Genomic DNA, 16,804 nt, shown 5'->3' on the forward strand with positions numbered 1-16,804 from the left:
AGGATAAGGTCTCTAAGTGAAGATCACACCAGCATCTAATACCTTGTAAATATATCTTTCACTTGCAGTGTGCACCACTGTAATCACAGATTTGAGGATTTATTTTTCTTGCAGCAAGCCATCTGCCATTTTCCTGTGAGTTTCCTTTCAAAGCATTAGCAATGACTTAATGCCTTACACTAAGTTTATTATGAAACTGATGGCTCATAGTTGCAGCTGGTTTTCTATTTCATCTCATAACTATGCAGAAGAGGTAACAATGATAAAAAATGTTGTCATATATTTATTGCCTGGGCAATACCAGTCAGGTTATCACAAGCAAGACTTCTAGGATGTAAGATGAGATAAACCTGCAGAATAATTGATAGAGCAATCAAAAGAGCTCAGATCAATAAAATCCAGGTGAAGAAAGGTCTTTTCTAACTGCTGCAAGCCTGATTCTCTCCAGTCTAGCATTTTTCATCTGTGTGAAATGGCAGCAAAGTGAATGGAGGATTCTGGTCTGGCAGGATTCTACTCTTGGCTCAGGCTCAGATGTGAATGACATGAATGATGCCATCAGATAAAATCCTTTCTGTGTTTCATGTAAGTACAGAAAGTAAACAAGTAACTGTAGAATGGCTTGTTGATATCTTGCAAATAAGCATATTTACTGAGGGGCATTCTGTATTCACTACAGCATTTTATATTATGCCAACATCAGCATTCCAGCAGGATGAAGAATTCTTAGCACTGCAAATGCTGTGCAGGTATTCCAGCATCTGCATCGTGGTACCTGTATCCAATACAATGCTATCTGATCATATAAAAATACATTTACTGACCCAGTAATAGCTTTTCTTTTTTTTTTTTCTTTTTTTTTTTTTTTTTTCTTTTTTCTTTTTTGAAACATGAGGCCACTCACTTTAGTGCTAGAAAGAGTTAACTGCTGACTTTATGGGGCATTGGCACCTTTGCTGTTTGCATTTACTGTGCATTTTTATGATCCTGTATGATGCCTGTGCATGGAAGCCACTAGGAAACAAGAATGCCCAACTTGCAGAATTTAGACTGTAATTTTATGCTCCACAAAGAGACATACCTACAGTTATCTGACAGAATAAAAGCAACACGTGTCATATGAGCTCTAAATAAATATCCTGTCTCCTCTGCAGCAGCTTTATTGAAAGAGATCTGACATAATGGTGTTGTATCAGCAGAGCTGCTAATCTCAGATACCAGAGATTTCAGTGCTTGGGGAGGGAAAACAGCACAAATGGAGGTCATTCAGTATCCTGGAGCACTTGGACAAGTGTGTCACTTTGGACTGTTCCTGCTAATAGCAGAATACAGCTGCTGCTAAAAATTGCTGCTGCAGAGCTCCTTGTGCAAGGAACCTGCAGCATCTGTTCAGAGGGGCTTGTTTATTATTTATTTTCATGCCTTGCAAAACCACCAATGTTTCTAGGAAGCAAAAGCCATGCTCTGGGTTTTAGTGGTAAAAGCAGGAGCCTTGGAGGTATCACAAATGGAAGCTGTGGTTGGGTTTTTTTTAATATATATTTAACCCTCTTCAGGAGTACAGAATTGCTTTCTAGACCTTTTGTGTGCCCCTGCCAGCTGCAGTGTTGTGCCAGGACCACAGCAGTGTCAGAGGCCACGTGTCTCTTTGTATGGTGCAGGAAGAGGTGCAGCAGTTTGACTGAAATCAGAAGGATGCTGAGAGATCTCTGCTATTTTCATGTGTCATGAGGTGACACATAGGAAGAATCCATTTCCTTGGCAACAATCCTTGAGCCATAAGGTTGAACCTGTTTACCCAGGCACAGAGCCACTCTGTCAGATGGGCTTTAATACAGCAATTGCAGAGCCTGTGCTGTGTGTGCGTCAGGTGTGAGTGTCCCAGATAGGATCCCCAGCAAGGACTGGCCATATGGCTGCTCATTCTAATTTTGTATTCCCTTGTACCATTACTAATCCAATGGGTCTGATTGTGTTTCAAAAATAGGGAGCAGCTTTTTCCTCCTTTTGTAAGTCCTCTTGCCCACTTGCATAACACAGATTGGAGTGATGGTCCAGGAGAAGTTTTTGGAAGGCAAACTTTCCTCCCTGGCCTTACCAGACCTCTTCTTTCTGCATTGAGAGAAATGAGAGCTTTATAAATCTTTTCCCTTTTTAAGTGAAGTCCCTGTAGGCTCCATCCAAGTCAATCTTTGGCACAAAGCTGGATTTCACATGCGCTGCAGAGTGGAAATCTGTGTTCAGTCACTCTCTGCATTACTTTGCAGGATGTTTTGCCTGGACTGCTATAAAACATTGAGGTTCCAGGGTTCAGGAAAGAGCACAGCACTGGAGATTGTCACTCTAACTGCCCCCTCACAACCCCTGCTTTGCCTCTTGGTTCCCCCAGTGGACTCAATTCTCTGTACATCAGCAGTACTGCCAGCATTGCTCTTCCTCTGCCTTAGATATAGCCAGGTACAACACCCTGGTTTGGGATTGTGTTTTCTGTGTTTCATTTTAATGTGAGTTGAAGAGATAAGGATCTGATATCTGTGGAATGTGTGGAGTGATGCCAGGTCGTGTTCTTCTCTGATAGCTGAAGCAACTGCACTGGCATCCAATTATTTAATACAGAGCTTTGATAATCTAGTTTTCTTGCTTATTTCATGCAGCCTGTTCCAGACTAATGCAGCAGATATGAAAAAAGTCATCAAAATATTTTTTTTCCTGCTATTCCTTTTGGAATTAGCTATTGTAAGTATTGGGGTAACCCACTGAAGCAGAACTGCAGAGTCAGCATCTTTGGATTTTGGTTTAACATAAACTCCAAATAATGGATTATACTTCTCTTCTGGACCTGGCATATATCATTCAGATTGCCCCAGAGTGGGAAAAAGCAATATATCTTCCAATTGTATACATTTTGATGAATGCTGACATTAGGCAGCTGCATTTGAAAATACTCGTCCTACCCAAAGTCTTAGCTTGCTTTTATCAATCTATCTGTCTGTCTATCTATCTATCTATCTATTTATCTATCTATCTATCTATCTATCTATCTATCTATCTATCTATCTATCTATCATGTTTTTAGCCACTTCTAAAATGCATCTGCCTCTGCCTGGCTAAACCAATTTGAGCTGTGTGTATGACTACAAGATGCACTTTAATGCAGTGTAATTTCCTGGGAAATTTTAAGTGGAAGAATTATGGCTCTACTTTGTTGGAAGTCCTCAGTATCCTCTCCTACTGCCATTCTAAGAACTTCTCCTGCTGAGGACATGAAAGCAAGTGTTGAGATGCAAAAAACTGCAGTTCAGACTGGATAGGAACAATTTTCTGCTCATATATTTTGATTGTGGGTTGGGATTTGCCATTTTCCAAATGTTTGTACAGTGCAGTCTAGCACAACCAAGCCATGCACAGTTGGAGTTCTCCAGGCAACGTTATAAAAACTAAAATATGAGGACAATTTCATCTGCAGACTGTAAAGGGTGCACAGTGGAACAGTCCTTTCAGTGTAACACTCACTACTTAGTTAATGGAACAACATCAATCCTGCAAGGAGAAATCTGCACCCACATGTACCCCATCCCACTGGCATGGCTGGATTTTGGTGAGGCAGTGTATTGGTCCTTCTCTCAGTACATTTAATTAACTTCAGCTTTGCTTTTGTTTCTGCAATATACAGTCAGTTAAATCATAAATACTGTTTTGTAGCTTGGTAGAACAGTATGTAATGGTCCTTATCTTGTATCCCTTTTAGCCTGAATTTCACATCCTCTTCATAATTTTTAATGACAGCAACAATTTTTATTATACTGCTGGAACTTTTCCCAGGGTGGTTGTGTTTTTTCGTAAATAATATGTGATTTAGAAGTGAAACTGCAGCAAAAAGCTGCTAAATCCAGCATCTTCTGTAACTGCATATTTATGTAAAAAAAAAAAAAAATCTTGGCCCTGGTGAAAGAAAGTGTCTTAATGTGGAAAATGGGGTTATAATTGTTAAAGGTGTTAAGGCTGGTGCTCACCAGAAGGTTCTGAGGGAAAGGCACAGCTGCAGCTGGATGGTTGGGAGTGGTTGGGAGGTGAGAGTTGTGAGTGAGGAGAGTCAGTGACTGACAGACACATGGACAGTGTGTGAATGGGATGGACAGGGGACAGCAGCACTGCAGCTGAGCCAGCCAGTGGTTGCCCTTCTTCTGTTAAGTTTTTATGTCTGGGGGAGATTAAAGGTGTAAAAAGGGGAATTTCTGCAATAAAGGGATCTTCAGATGCATAAGGAGGTCCGTGTTGCTTCATTCCCCATTGCTGCATCTTCAAAAGAAGTCAACCCCAAACTGTGAAATGATGCACAAGGTAACTGAGCTCAGGGAGAGTTGTTCTGAACAGGAACATCCAAGCAGAACACAGGTGAAGGCAGAACATACTTGTCTATCAGCTCTTCTCTCTTTATGGAGATCAGCTGAATGTTTGTCTTGCTGTGTGTCTGTGTGCCCTTTGAAAATACTTCCAATTAACAGAGACTTTACACTTTGACAACAAAATTTGCTGAAATTCCAATTTCAAGACAAGGAGAAGTGATGACAAAGAACAGCAAACTGGACCAATCAAGACCTTTCTGCTCTTGACTTTTCAGGACTTTGGAGAAATCATTTAGGCAACAAATCTCATTGGGGGCAAACCTCATCCAAAGCTTGGGCTTTTTATTGCTACAACCTTCAGAATATTGATCCAAGAAACGTTTCCTGCACTGTCCTCACCCTGTGAAGAGCTGCATGTCACAGTCACAAGCATGTTCTTGCCAAGCTACCTGGGTGGCTGAAGGGAGGAGCAGGAGTGGGTGCTCCAGAGAGGATGGAAAAAACAAATTCCTGCCTCAGCCCTGGAGTGCTGGGGAAGCTGTGGCTGTGCCTTTCTGGCCTGGTTTTGGAGCTCCAGGCTCGTGGGATGAGGTGCAGCAGTGAGACAGATGTTATTGGCTGGGGTTCACTCTGCTGCTCCTTCCCACACGAGGTGAGAGATTATTGGGAAAGGCAGGAAAGGAAGGGGAGAAACTGCTTTTCAATCAGAAGCTTGGACTCAGGTATTGACACTGAGCTCTCCGTTTTTCTCTGCATTTTTATCCCATACTGACTTTACAGGTGGCACAGAAGCCACAGGTAGTGCTATAAATCCTCATTTTCTACCTGAATTGTTAAGTTTCATTATGAAGTCCTTCAAAGCAGAGTATATTTTACTGTGTGATGAACAGAGACAAGGTTCTCCAAGATACCTATGATTCTGTAAATTGGTAATTTGAATAACTGTTCTGTAGAGGACATTACCCTGTTTCAAGTTCCTAAAATTTAGCTAATTAAGTTCTATGTTTTGCCCTAGTTTTATAGTTTCTTTGATTATTTCTTTCTAGCTCAACAAAATTCACCAAAAATCCATGAAGGCTGGTGGGCTTATAAGGAGGTGGTCCAAGGAAGCTTTGTTCCTGGTAAGTGTAATTTTAAAATTTTAGCCTTCCTTAAATATTTTTTCATTGGAATTATTGTAATGGGATTTGGGGAAAATATTTTGGGTTGATTTGTTTTCACTGCAAAGATTTTTGGTTGACAAGTACTCAACATCACATTATAGTGAAGCACAGAAAGGTTTCTCTTAATCCATCATGCAAAGACCATGGCTGTTTTTCAGGGAAGAAATGACATTTGGTGACATTCCTGGTTTCTCTCAGTAAACCCAACATGATGCTGCTTTGTGAGTGTGTGTGTTCTGTGTGTAGAAAAGGAAAAGGGACTGAAAATATTACTGTGAACTGGATGAAATAATTTATCTTGCAGCACTTCTAGGTAATTGCATTTCTACAATTTTAGAATAGATTTCAGAGTAGATTAGGACAGGAACCCACTGCATGCAATTTTCACTGATTTTTGTTTAGTAAACAAAGTATGAGTGAAAAAAGAATTAGATAACTGGACTTCATTGAGATTTAGTAAATGATAAATAATTGAGGCAGCTGGAAGGATTCTGTGCAGTATCTTTCAGTGTGATTGAGATTAATATGCAATAATTTATGTATATTAGCTGTATTTTATATTGTAAAGTGGTGCTTCAAGTTTTATCATGAATGCACCAAGTAAACTGCTATGTGATCCTTATTTTTTCATAAGAGTAGAAAATATTGCTTGGCTGGTGTGAGAGCTGTTCCTGAGGATCTGTAGATTTGACCCATCATCAGCTCCTTTCACTGCTGTGAGAGCTGTTACAGCCTGACAGTCATCTGAAATTCCCAAAATGCTGATTGTCTTGGTAAGGATTCTAGTGCAAGTGAGATGAAATATTTCAGCCCACACATTTCTGGCACTGGAATGGTTGTGAAAATCTACAAACCTGGAGCTTAATTACATATTGCTGTGGCATAAAGTAGCTTTTCAGATTTACTTGGGATTGGTTTGGGCTGTCAGAGACACTCCTGTGTATTGTTGTGCATGTTTAGTTCCTCATAGTGTCAGCAGGGGAAGAAGCCTGGAGAATATAATCACCTGCTTTCAAGATATTTCAGCCTTCCTGAGCTGCACAATTCAGGTGGATGCCCAGCAGAAAATGAATGAAAAAAATATTTGCTAAACAGGCCTAAATTTAAAGTTACTGAGAAAAATAATATAATTGCCAGGATGTAAAGAAACCTGTGATTAGTTCATGCTTGTGGTATTCTAATCTTAATACTGTGAGAAATTTAGGCTTAGGAACATCCTTGGAAGATGAATGAGGAAACAGTGATGACTCAAAAACTTCTGGGAAGGAAGATCTTTTAGAATGGTGGGGAGGGACACCTTTCTGAGGGAAACCTGAATTACCAAATATGTTTTGAAAATCTGACTAACCCAGCACAAATCCTCAAGAGCTGGTCCAGAAAGTCAGTAATGAACAGCTCACTGAAGCAGCCATGAGGAAAGCAAGGGGAATTTGAGGTACCTTTCTTTCAAATTCAGCTCTGCAACCTGTCAGCCTCAGCAGAAGAGAGAAATCCCACGAGCCTCTACAGAACAAACAACTAATTTTTTTTTTTTTCCAGCAGCACCTAGATTTGGGAGCCTTTGAAAACCATATTTAAAGCATTTCAAGGCTGCATTTGTGGCTGTGCCCTCAGACTAACACATCAGAAAGGATCTGTTGGTGCATATTAAGTTTATCCTGGCTGGTGGCAGTCACTGTCAGATCTCACACGGGATGCTCATTAGCACCTGGGAGGTGAGAGCTGCCAGGCAGGCTGAGCAGCCCTTGCTGGGTTCCTGACTGATGTGCACTGCAGCAAACAGCTGCAGCCATCTGCCAGCTGCTTTCTTCCCACAGCTGTTGGTCCTGACCCAGGGCTGGACCCCCAAAGATATTAGGAAGGAGTGTCTGTCCCAGAGCCTGTCACTGCAGTTGGGAGCTGGCATCTCAGCTGATTTGTGTGCTGGTTTGAGGGACAGGTGTCTGCCAATAAAGGCAGCAGCTTCTCTTTGAAATGGAGAATGTAAACCTCCTCCCTCCAAATTATTATAGTTTTGAAATTAAGGGGCTCTCAGGCAAATATATGGGAATTAGGAATAACAGTTCTTTACTAGGAAAATTAAAATAGAAATACAGCATTACAAAGAACAATCCCAAACCCTGCCAGAGTCAGAATCCAAGCTGACACCCGTCAGTCAGTCAGGGTGTTGGCACAGTCCCATTCAATGGTGGCTGCATCCTCCTGCAGGGGCAGATGTGGTTCAGCTGGAGCAGTGCTCCTGGAGAAGGTGCAGTTTCCTCTGAAGGTCCAGGGATGATGTTAAAAGGTCTGGCTTTCCTCTGGAATCCAGTGGGAAGGAGGTACCTTGGTGTCCAAAATCTCAGTTTTTATCTGGGTAGGAAAGGCTTGGCTCCTCCCCTGGCTGGAGCATCTCCCAGTGGGATGATGGAATTTTATCAGTCATGCCCTGGGACTCACTGGCCATGAACAGGAGATATCTCCTGGAGGGAGGATGGGCTGTGGGAAGATAAAGATGATTGCCCAGCTGGTTTAAAGATGGCCCATTAGCAGAGGATATCTCCATGGAGATCAGGGTCACTACCCCAGCTGGTTTAACAGATGGGGACAGAATTCACATTTCTGGCCACATCCTGTATTGCAGCCCAACACAGATTGACATGAATCTAGCTCTGTAGCTGCTTAGGGGAGCAGTCACAAATGCAGAGATTATTAATTAGGGGCAGTATCATGGTAAAACACTCCAGGAGGAGTTGCTGGAGTTTGTCTATCACAGCTTTGGCTGGAATACCTTTCACCTGCTTCAAAGCAAAGTCACTGTCTCTCTTTGAACTCTGACTTCTTTCATGGAGAGCTGTGTAAGAACGCAGTTAGGAGTGTATCACAATATGCTGGGTTAGAATCTGCCATTCATAAGTTTTTCTGCTTAGTCTGTTTTGGAACATTTAAGTCAAGTCCTAAAAACGTGCTGGATCCTGTATAAATTTGCCATTGAGCAGTTCATAAAATCAAGCCATACTTCACTATGTTCCCCAAATCCCAGACTCCCCATATTCTGGGATAAATTTTAGAAAAAAATCCTTTAAATCCCTTTCTAATGTTCATCTGGACACAGGTTTTTTCCTGCTGTGAGCCACTTAGCTGCAGTCAGTGATGTGTATCTCACAGGAGGGAAGGATTTAGGCAGAGATGAGATAAAAGTGTGTATCTCTCACAATGTCTTTCCCAAATTCACTTCAGCAGTGCTCCTAGAGGAGGCAGCATTAAGAGCTGGCAGGTTCTCTCAGCACAGGAACTGTGGCTCAGGTCTGTCTTGGTGCCTAACCTTGAAAAAGAGATGCAGAATTCTCAAGTACAGGAGAAAAAGTTCATCAAGGCTGGATTTGTGTATCTGCTACTGGTGCAGAAACCACTCTCCATCTCCCACCTGTTGTACAAGCAAAGAATTGCTCTTATGATTTAAATCATGTAGGCAAACAAAGTAGAAAGTAAGTAGAGCTTTAAAATGTTAATTGAATGCAAATTAGGTTCCAAATTAAACTTCAGGGAATGCTCAAGGATGAAGAAGGAATGCTTTTTTTTATGCATGGTGATTTACATAATAATCAAATAATTTATATTATTGCTATACTAGATAGATTTTTTCTGGTGTGGAATATCAAAGTAGTTTTTGATGGGTTAAAAAACCTTTAAATAACCTTTTTAATGTCTTTTCTTTGGCTATGACTATGAATTTGTTGTGTCACTGAAGTGGTGCAAGCAATTTCCAGGTGGCCTGGACAATCACACTCCATTGGTACCCTTATTGTTCCTTCAGATAGATGTGTATGACCTTTGATAATCTTTGTGATTGCATTGATTATTTTCATACTGGTCCTGTTTTTTCATAGCATGATGAAAGTGGGCTTTGGTAAGCATAAAATATGAAGGAAGTTAAATCTGACTTGTGATCACAGAATGCTCCTGCCAAACCTCTGACTGTGTGATAACACAAGCACATGAGTGTTTTGTTCCCAGGGAAGGCACTGTCTTTGGGCACCCCTACTCAATTATACCAAAGCTGAAGTTACTTTACAGGGTGCTAGTGCCAACCTCAGCTAACAGGAGGAAATCCATCAGATAATGAGTGGACATTGCTGAGGGAATGTTCTTTGCTAATGTGGTCTCAGATGTTTGGGGTTTTTTAACAGCCTAATTATCTTTCTTAGCTGTGGCTTTTCCTCCTCAGTTACAACTGGTACCCTCAACAGAAAAATGGCATGTAGCTGATGTATCCTGGCCCTTGCTCTGTTATCCTGAGGTGACCCAATGATTCAAGTTGTCTTCCTGCCTGTCCCTGGCCCCACCAGGCACTGCAAAGGTCAAGCCTTCCCTTGCTGTGACCAGCACACGAGGTGGCAGGCTGGGGCTTGCTGTGCCACCAGCTGTCCTGCTGCTCCCTCTGTTCCCTGCCAGGACCTGAGCACTGCCCCTCTGCTGCTTCAGGAACGTGCAGGGAAGGAAAACCTGGAAGGCAGGACTTGCAGATCCTTGTCACTTATGGTCCCTCACACTTTGCTGCTGGGTTAGATAACATTTTTGGTGTAGGAGTACTCCAGATAGTTCTGATGAAGTTGAAAATCCTCTTTCCCACTATCCTGAAGCAGATGCTCTTTACCCTGCACTGACACTAAATATGGGTTACAAGCACAAAGAACTATTAAGCACCACGAATTTTTGGTACAACTGTAGCTACCAAAATCTGCATTGATGATGGCTTCTAGCTGGGAGGAAATTCAAGAGCTTTAATACCATTTGGACAGTCATATACCCAGAGAGCAGTATCCAAAACATCTGGTGTCCTACACTCTGTGTGTTTGCAATCACTACAGAACCCTGAAGACCTGTACTGTGGGGAAAGTAACTGCTCTTTCTGCAAATATAATACAATTTATTTTTTAAATTATCCAAATCCATTTTAAACCAGCTAAAAGTGAAAAGCCAGCAATCCACCTTAGTGATCTTAAAGGGTTCAGCATTGCATGATGAGCACATCCTCATAAGAAAAGAAGGATCATCCCTGTGCACTACCCTAGCTGGACCATCAAAAATTGGGGTTTGGGATGAAAAGGCTAAGATTAGTATTAGGAATCTTTATTTTCTTGTTCTTCACTGTGACCTAAAAGCAAGAGAAGGAATTCCAAGGATAAATACCAGTGTGTACAGGAAAGGGTTTAGGGGGTGTAACTGGATGATCTTTAAGGTCATTTCCAACTCAAAGCATTCTGTGATATTCATGACAAGCAGTTGGAACAGTGGTCTGTGGCTGAGTCATTAATAACTGAAAGCTCATAATTAATTACTTGGAAGGATTATTCAGGAAAGTTCCAAGGGCCAGAAGCAAAGCTCCTGTGCAAACCTGGATATTTGTATTGATATATTCAAAAAGTTTTATCTTACCTTAAGCCTTGACAGGCCAATATTCAGGGTATCTCAGGAGTTCTTGGCACCCCTTGGCACTGGACATTTTAGTGGTTTCCACGACTTAGAGTAATAGAATTGAAGCACAAAGAAATCTGATAGAAGAATTAGTTGCTGCTCAGAGACTCAAGGACCTTTTAAAGCTAATAATCCAAGCTGAAAATGAGTAATGACACCTGCCACAGTTCCTCATGTAAGGAGGGGACTTGGAGCTCTGGCTATTAATTACCTTGTAGTAGTAGTTTTCTTGTGGGTGTGCATGTGTTTTTGTGCAAAACAGTAGCAATCATCATTTCCTACATAAAAACCCCTCTTTATAGATTTTCATGTGTAGTGTAAGATAAGTTAGTGTCCTTTGGAGAAAGAAGTCACTGAGAATAATAAGGAATAGTATTTTTCTGAGCTAATAATGTTCTTCCCCAGGGGAATGTAATTGTACTTAATCAGAGAAGGGTTACAATGCTCCAGCTTATGTTTGTTTAGGTGCTTTGCCATAAATCTGTGTGGGATGAGATGAAACTGGAAGGGATTGCAATCTAACACACAAATGGGGATCATGAGTGGCACTAAGATGTGGACTCGCTGCTCCTCCTGACATTATCCCAGTTACAAAAATTACTCTTGTAAAATACCATGATGAAGAATTACATTTTAAGAGTACTACAATTACAGTTGCAATTGTCAGGTAGGATTTCACCTCCTCTTTCACTGAGACTGTTCACATCAGCATATTACAGGGACTTCAGGAAGATCATTCTGATGGACCCAGCACCAGTGAGGATTTTATATAAACACAGTGTGCAGCTTTTGATTTGTACATCTCATTAGTGCAATTTAGTGTAGAAAGGAAGGAAAACATGGTCACTACAGCTACACCCTCATCTGTGGTTAAAATAAACTCCTGTGAAACCACTGCTCTGTGCATGGTTACACAGAGTAACTGGTGCTTGTTCTCACTGAAAGCTTCTCTGGTACTAACAAAAATCCTCTCTGTCAAATCCTGTCCCCTACTAATTAAGAAATCAAAAATAAAAGGAAATCAGTCTTACCTATGCAAGTACTTTCCTAATAGACAGCTATGATTTAATTTGTAAATATGGATTCGGGGTTATTTGATCATAGCATTTCTTCAGTAACCTGTTAAACTGACTTTATTTCTGAAAGTCTGTGTGTGTATGTGTAGGATTCCTCAAACTCCTCAAATAGAGGATTGCAGGAGACTTAATAGTCTGAAACTGCTCATTTGTACTTAGTGACAGTTTCCTCCTATGTAACACCTCTCTGGAAAGGTCACTTGTGAATTCACTGAATCATGAATGCATTGAACATATTCAGCAGCAAAATCCATGCTCACCATTTACATCTGCCTGCCTAGGAGGATGTGGAATTATTATTTGGATAACTTTTACTGCTGTTACTTGCACAGATTAAAATACAAATATCCTATAACATCCCCCCATCATGGCATTTCTGGGCATATGCTGTTTGTGGTCAGTGAAAGATTTATCCTCTCAGAACTCACCATAGAATACAGTCACCTGCTTAATGCATATCTGGGTACCTGCTGCCCCTGTGAGCTGTAAATCACATTATTATGGTTAATGACTCTGCCCAAAAAAGGAACCTTCCTGAATCTTACTGATTTTTGTTTTCTTTCTAGCTGAAATATTACTGAAAATATTACTTAAAATTGTCACCTTTTACCTTTCTGAATAGAGACTTATTTTATATTAGGGCACTTTTTCATTTTATATTTATAAAACATACAAAAAATGCATTAGTGCTTCCAGACCAAGCAGTCCAGCTTTATAGTCAGGACATAAACCCTGAAAATAACAGCATAACATCATAATGGGAAACCTGACAGGTCGTTAACTACAGCAGTGCAAATGGCATTGCTGCAATTTACAGGTGCTTGTAGACAACAGCCCAGCCTGCAGCTTTTGAGAGCCTGCAGCACAGAGAAAAATACTCAGGGATGGAGCACAAAATAACCAGGTCACACTGGAAATTCTTCACTTGACACCAAAGCAGGTAGCTGATAGATGTTCTACCCCTTTTATGACCTCCTCTAATTTATTCTTCCTGTGTCTTTAATACCTATGAGTTTCTCGTGAGGGTTTTGGTGAAGAATGAAGGTCTTTATTCAGAGAGGTCATTTTACAAATATTAAATGAGATGTAGGGATGGAGAAATGGATAAAGCTGAGTTCAAGAGAGCAGTTGGAGGCTGGGAGAGAATCGAGCAGCCTGTTCAGATGTGCCTGTGCCATCGGGCTGGTCTGCCTGGCCCCCTGTGCTGTTGATTAAAGACAGAAATGTTGCTGCAGATGCTCTGAACCAGCCCTCTGTGGCTGCTGGCATGGAGCAGTGCAGCTGCCCCAGCAGGATGGGCACTGAGGAGCTGGCACCTCTTGCAAGGGCACCACCAGAGCTGCCTCTGCCTTCATAGAGCTGGGGAATGTTACAGATTACTGTCTGCTGTGACATTTTGGCACTGTCTCATACTGGAACTTCAGAGGGAAGGCAGGAAGGAGGGTGGATGTGTCCAGGTCAAGGAAGAGCCCATTCCACTGCCACTTGTTCCAGCTCAAAATCAAACCCAAGGGCTGAAAGCACTTGCAGTAAAACAGTAACATTTCAGTAGAAAGAGGAAGAGATGGGATTTTTCCTCCTTGCTAATAAAATTGGTCAAGTTGGGTTTAGTTGAGTCTCTGAAATCCAGGGATCATGTGGTTCCTACACTAGAATAATTAGGATGCAAGTCTGGCTGAAGTAGTCGCTACAAAAGCAAGAGCTGCTGCCAGTTTAGAAAATCCTAGGTTATTACTTTTGTCTGAAAATAGGTCACACTGGAAACAGTGGGATTTGCTTGCTGAGACAAATGCTACATCCCTTGAATAAAGGCCATCAGAAGCTGATTATTTAAAAAAAAAAATAAAAATCAATATGTACAAGATTGTATTCCCTTTACAATGGTTTTATTTAAAACCATCTCTTTCCAAGTTCTTTAAGTGAAGTGAAATTACTTATTTCCACAGCTGTGCAGTGTCACCTCTTTTGTCCTAGAGTGTTCACACTGCAATTCCAGTAATAATGTGCTTTTTGAGGAAATCACATTTTAATACTGAATCCTTTGTTTCTCGTGGAGGAGAGGGGTGAATGGGAGGATTAAACCTGAGGGAGCATGCTGGTGTTACACAGCACTGACAGGTACAGGGTGAACAGGATGCTCAGCCCTGAGAGGAGCTGCTCCTCCCAACCTCAGCCAGGTGCAGTTAAAGCCAGATCAGGATGCAGCTGGGGCTGATAGCTAATTCCCAGCTTTAGTCCCAATTTAGAAATGCAGGATTTAGCTGTCCTATGTGACTCAGAATACAGCATATGACACAGGAGAGAACATCTCAGATTATGGAGTCAACTCTTCTGTATTTCCAAACTGGGCTATGTAGGTCATGGCTACAGAATTCCCTTTCCCAGTGCCTGCCAGGGCATTTCCCAGGAGGGAGTTCAGATTCCATTTTGCTTTTCCTATCCTGCAGTTGGACATCTTCAAAATAAAGAATGAATGACTGAAGTCTAATAGGCTGTGGCTGAAACACTTATATTGCATGGCCTTGGCAGGCTCTATTATCCACACACTGACATCTTCAGAATTACTTGGTATTTTAATGTGCATTTAAAATTGGTTAACAGGAGTATAAATTAAAGCAATAGCTAAACTAGTCTCTCAAGGTTTTATTGCTCATTGTAATTTTATGTTTATGGGCTCACTGCTTTCTGGCAGGACTTGTGTTGGTTTAGTTTTAGAGAGTGCAGTAGGGAGAAGGTGGTGCCTCACCCAGAGTCTGCTGAAACCAATGAAGTCCTTCCATTTAACTGACTTGGGGCAATGGTCACATCATTCTCATTGCCAAAGACTTGGATTTACTCTCCCAGTTAAGTCCAGAGAAAATTCCTATTTAGACAGAATTTTAAATACTTTTTCCCAACTCATTTTACATTATTCTTCATGCAGCTCCTGGTTTAATAAAACAATAAGAGGGGAAAAAAAAGATGAAAATTACATATTTGTTGAGCTGTGACATGAATTGTGTGTTGAAGCAGCTGCTCCTCTTGACCTTTTTAAGCACTTTTTCCCATGAGAAGGTGCATCCCAAAGCTCATCTGCAGCCATCAATACCTGTGTGAGAATGCTTTGATTAAACAGCCCAGGACACTGGGCCATGGAAGCTCTGTGGGATGTGTGAGATTGTCCAAGATAAACGAGCAAGAAACATCTGCTCTGCCATTTCTTTGTGTGATTGGTTAGTCCCTAACCACTGGCTGCACAATTTGATCCTAAACTTGTACACTGAAAAAACATAAAAATACTGGTGTGTGCTTAATAAAGTGATTCTCTTGACTTAGAGCAGGGTCTGTGTTTTTTCCAGTCACTACACTGTGTGTAGAGATATGACTCAATTCCTACACCTCTCAGGGAAACCACAATGGGAAAAGTACTAATTAAAGTGGCAAAAATTTCATTGAATTAAAAGACATGAAGCTCTTCTCCTATTCTCAGGTTTGCCTGCTTTGCCATTATTTGTCCTTTGTTGCTGATTCTGTTACAACTCTTTTCACAGCCTTCTCTCAATTAATACATTAATAAATTTCATTTGGAAAGGCTCAGATACTTGCTTAAGGAATGAAACAGAGCTCCAAGTAATCACTGTAGAAGATGACTCAGAAACTCTCCCAGCTTGTTACATCAAGCCATGAATATTTATGGCTATTGGTATCCATTTCTTATACACTTTACATTTGCATAGTTTTTGCATTTAAACTCTGCCTAAAATACCACTAAATTGTAAACATAAAGACATGAAGGAGCTCCAGAATGTGAACGTTACAAAATGCAGAAGAAAAAGAAACTTTCTTCGTTTCACAGACATTTTTTGATTTAGAAAGTGCAGATTGAAACACAGGAACTTTTTTTTCTAACAGTTTTCACTTTCAGAACTGGTTTAGCAGTCTTAAGTTCCAGTGGCTTTTTGAGATTGATGGCCAGATCTGCAAACTTTATTTAAGTTCTTTAAAGTACAAATGACTGGCCAAGGAAAAGAAGGGAAGTATCTGAGATCCACAGCTTCTCCCAAAAGGCTCTGAGAGTTTGGCATCTCACTTGCTTAGGCAAAAAGGTAAGAAGATCCCAGGAGGCACCTACTGAAGACCCTCATAATTCTGTCTGTAAAGTTCCAAAGGACTTAAATAATCTTTAAGTAAGACCTTTAGTGCCTGGAAGAGTCTCCTCTGTTCTCTTAAGGAGTTGAAAGTGGGGTAAAAACACTCAAGAATTAGTTAACCACCCCAGCTCCTAAACCCTGCCACATTTGGAAATCCAAAGAAAGTTGAATGACTTTCAAGAACTATAGGCAGCAGAAATGGGATCAAGTGAAAGATGCTCTTGTTTCTTGCCTGCTCCTGGAAAGATTTCTGGTAAACTGTTTCTAATGTGCCCTTCAGGAAGCTGTCACTGAGATACTGGTATTTAATTTTCAATTTGCCTTGACCTTGTTCTGCAGTATGAGTTTGCATTGGTTTTCATGCACAATGAGCATTAAGACACCTTCAGCTACTCAGTGCAGAATAGTGTTGCTGTGCAATATATTTACATTGAGGATTTTGTGGAGCATGCTGATCCTAACTGGAAGAGAAGGGATTCTGAGGTGCAGGCTCTTAAATACAAAGCTCTTGGAATAATGTCAGCTGGCTTTAGTAAGGAAATGTTTCCACAAATGTTTTAAAGATGTGGTTTGCTTACCAATCACACATTTACAGTTTTCCCAAACTGCATGAAACTGCAGCAACATCTGCC

General features: G+C 41.0%; 1 protein-coding gene across 2 annotated transcripts in view; it reads left to right on the top strand.

The window, feature by feature from the left end:
• Positions 1–16,804, top strand: part of CA10 (carbonic anhydrase 10) — a 165,351-nt gene that overhangs the window by 29,200 nt on the left and 119,347 nt on the right. For both annotated transcript variants that reach the window (XM_056506184.1, XM_056506185.1), the window contains one exon: positions 5,393–5,467. In XM_056506184.1, coding sequence (XP_056362159.1) covers positions 5,393–5,467 — 75 coding nt within the window. The remainder of the gene's footprint in view (positions 1–5,392; positions 5,468–16,804) is intronic.

This window comes from Oenanthe melanoleuca, chromosome 18 (genome assembly GCF_029582105.1).
Source record: "Oenanthe melanoleuca isolate GR-GAL-2019-014 chromosome 18, OMel1.0, whole genome shotgun sequence".
Lineage (NCBI taxonomy): Eukaryota > Metazoa > Chordata > Aves > Passeriformes > Muscicapidae > Oenanthe > Oenanthe melanoleuca.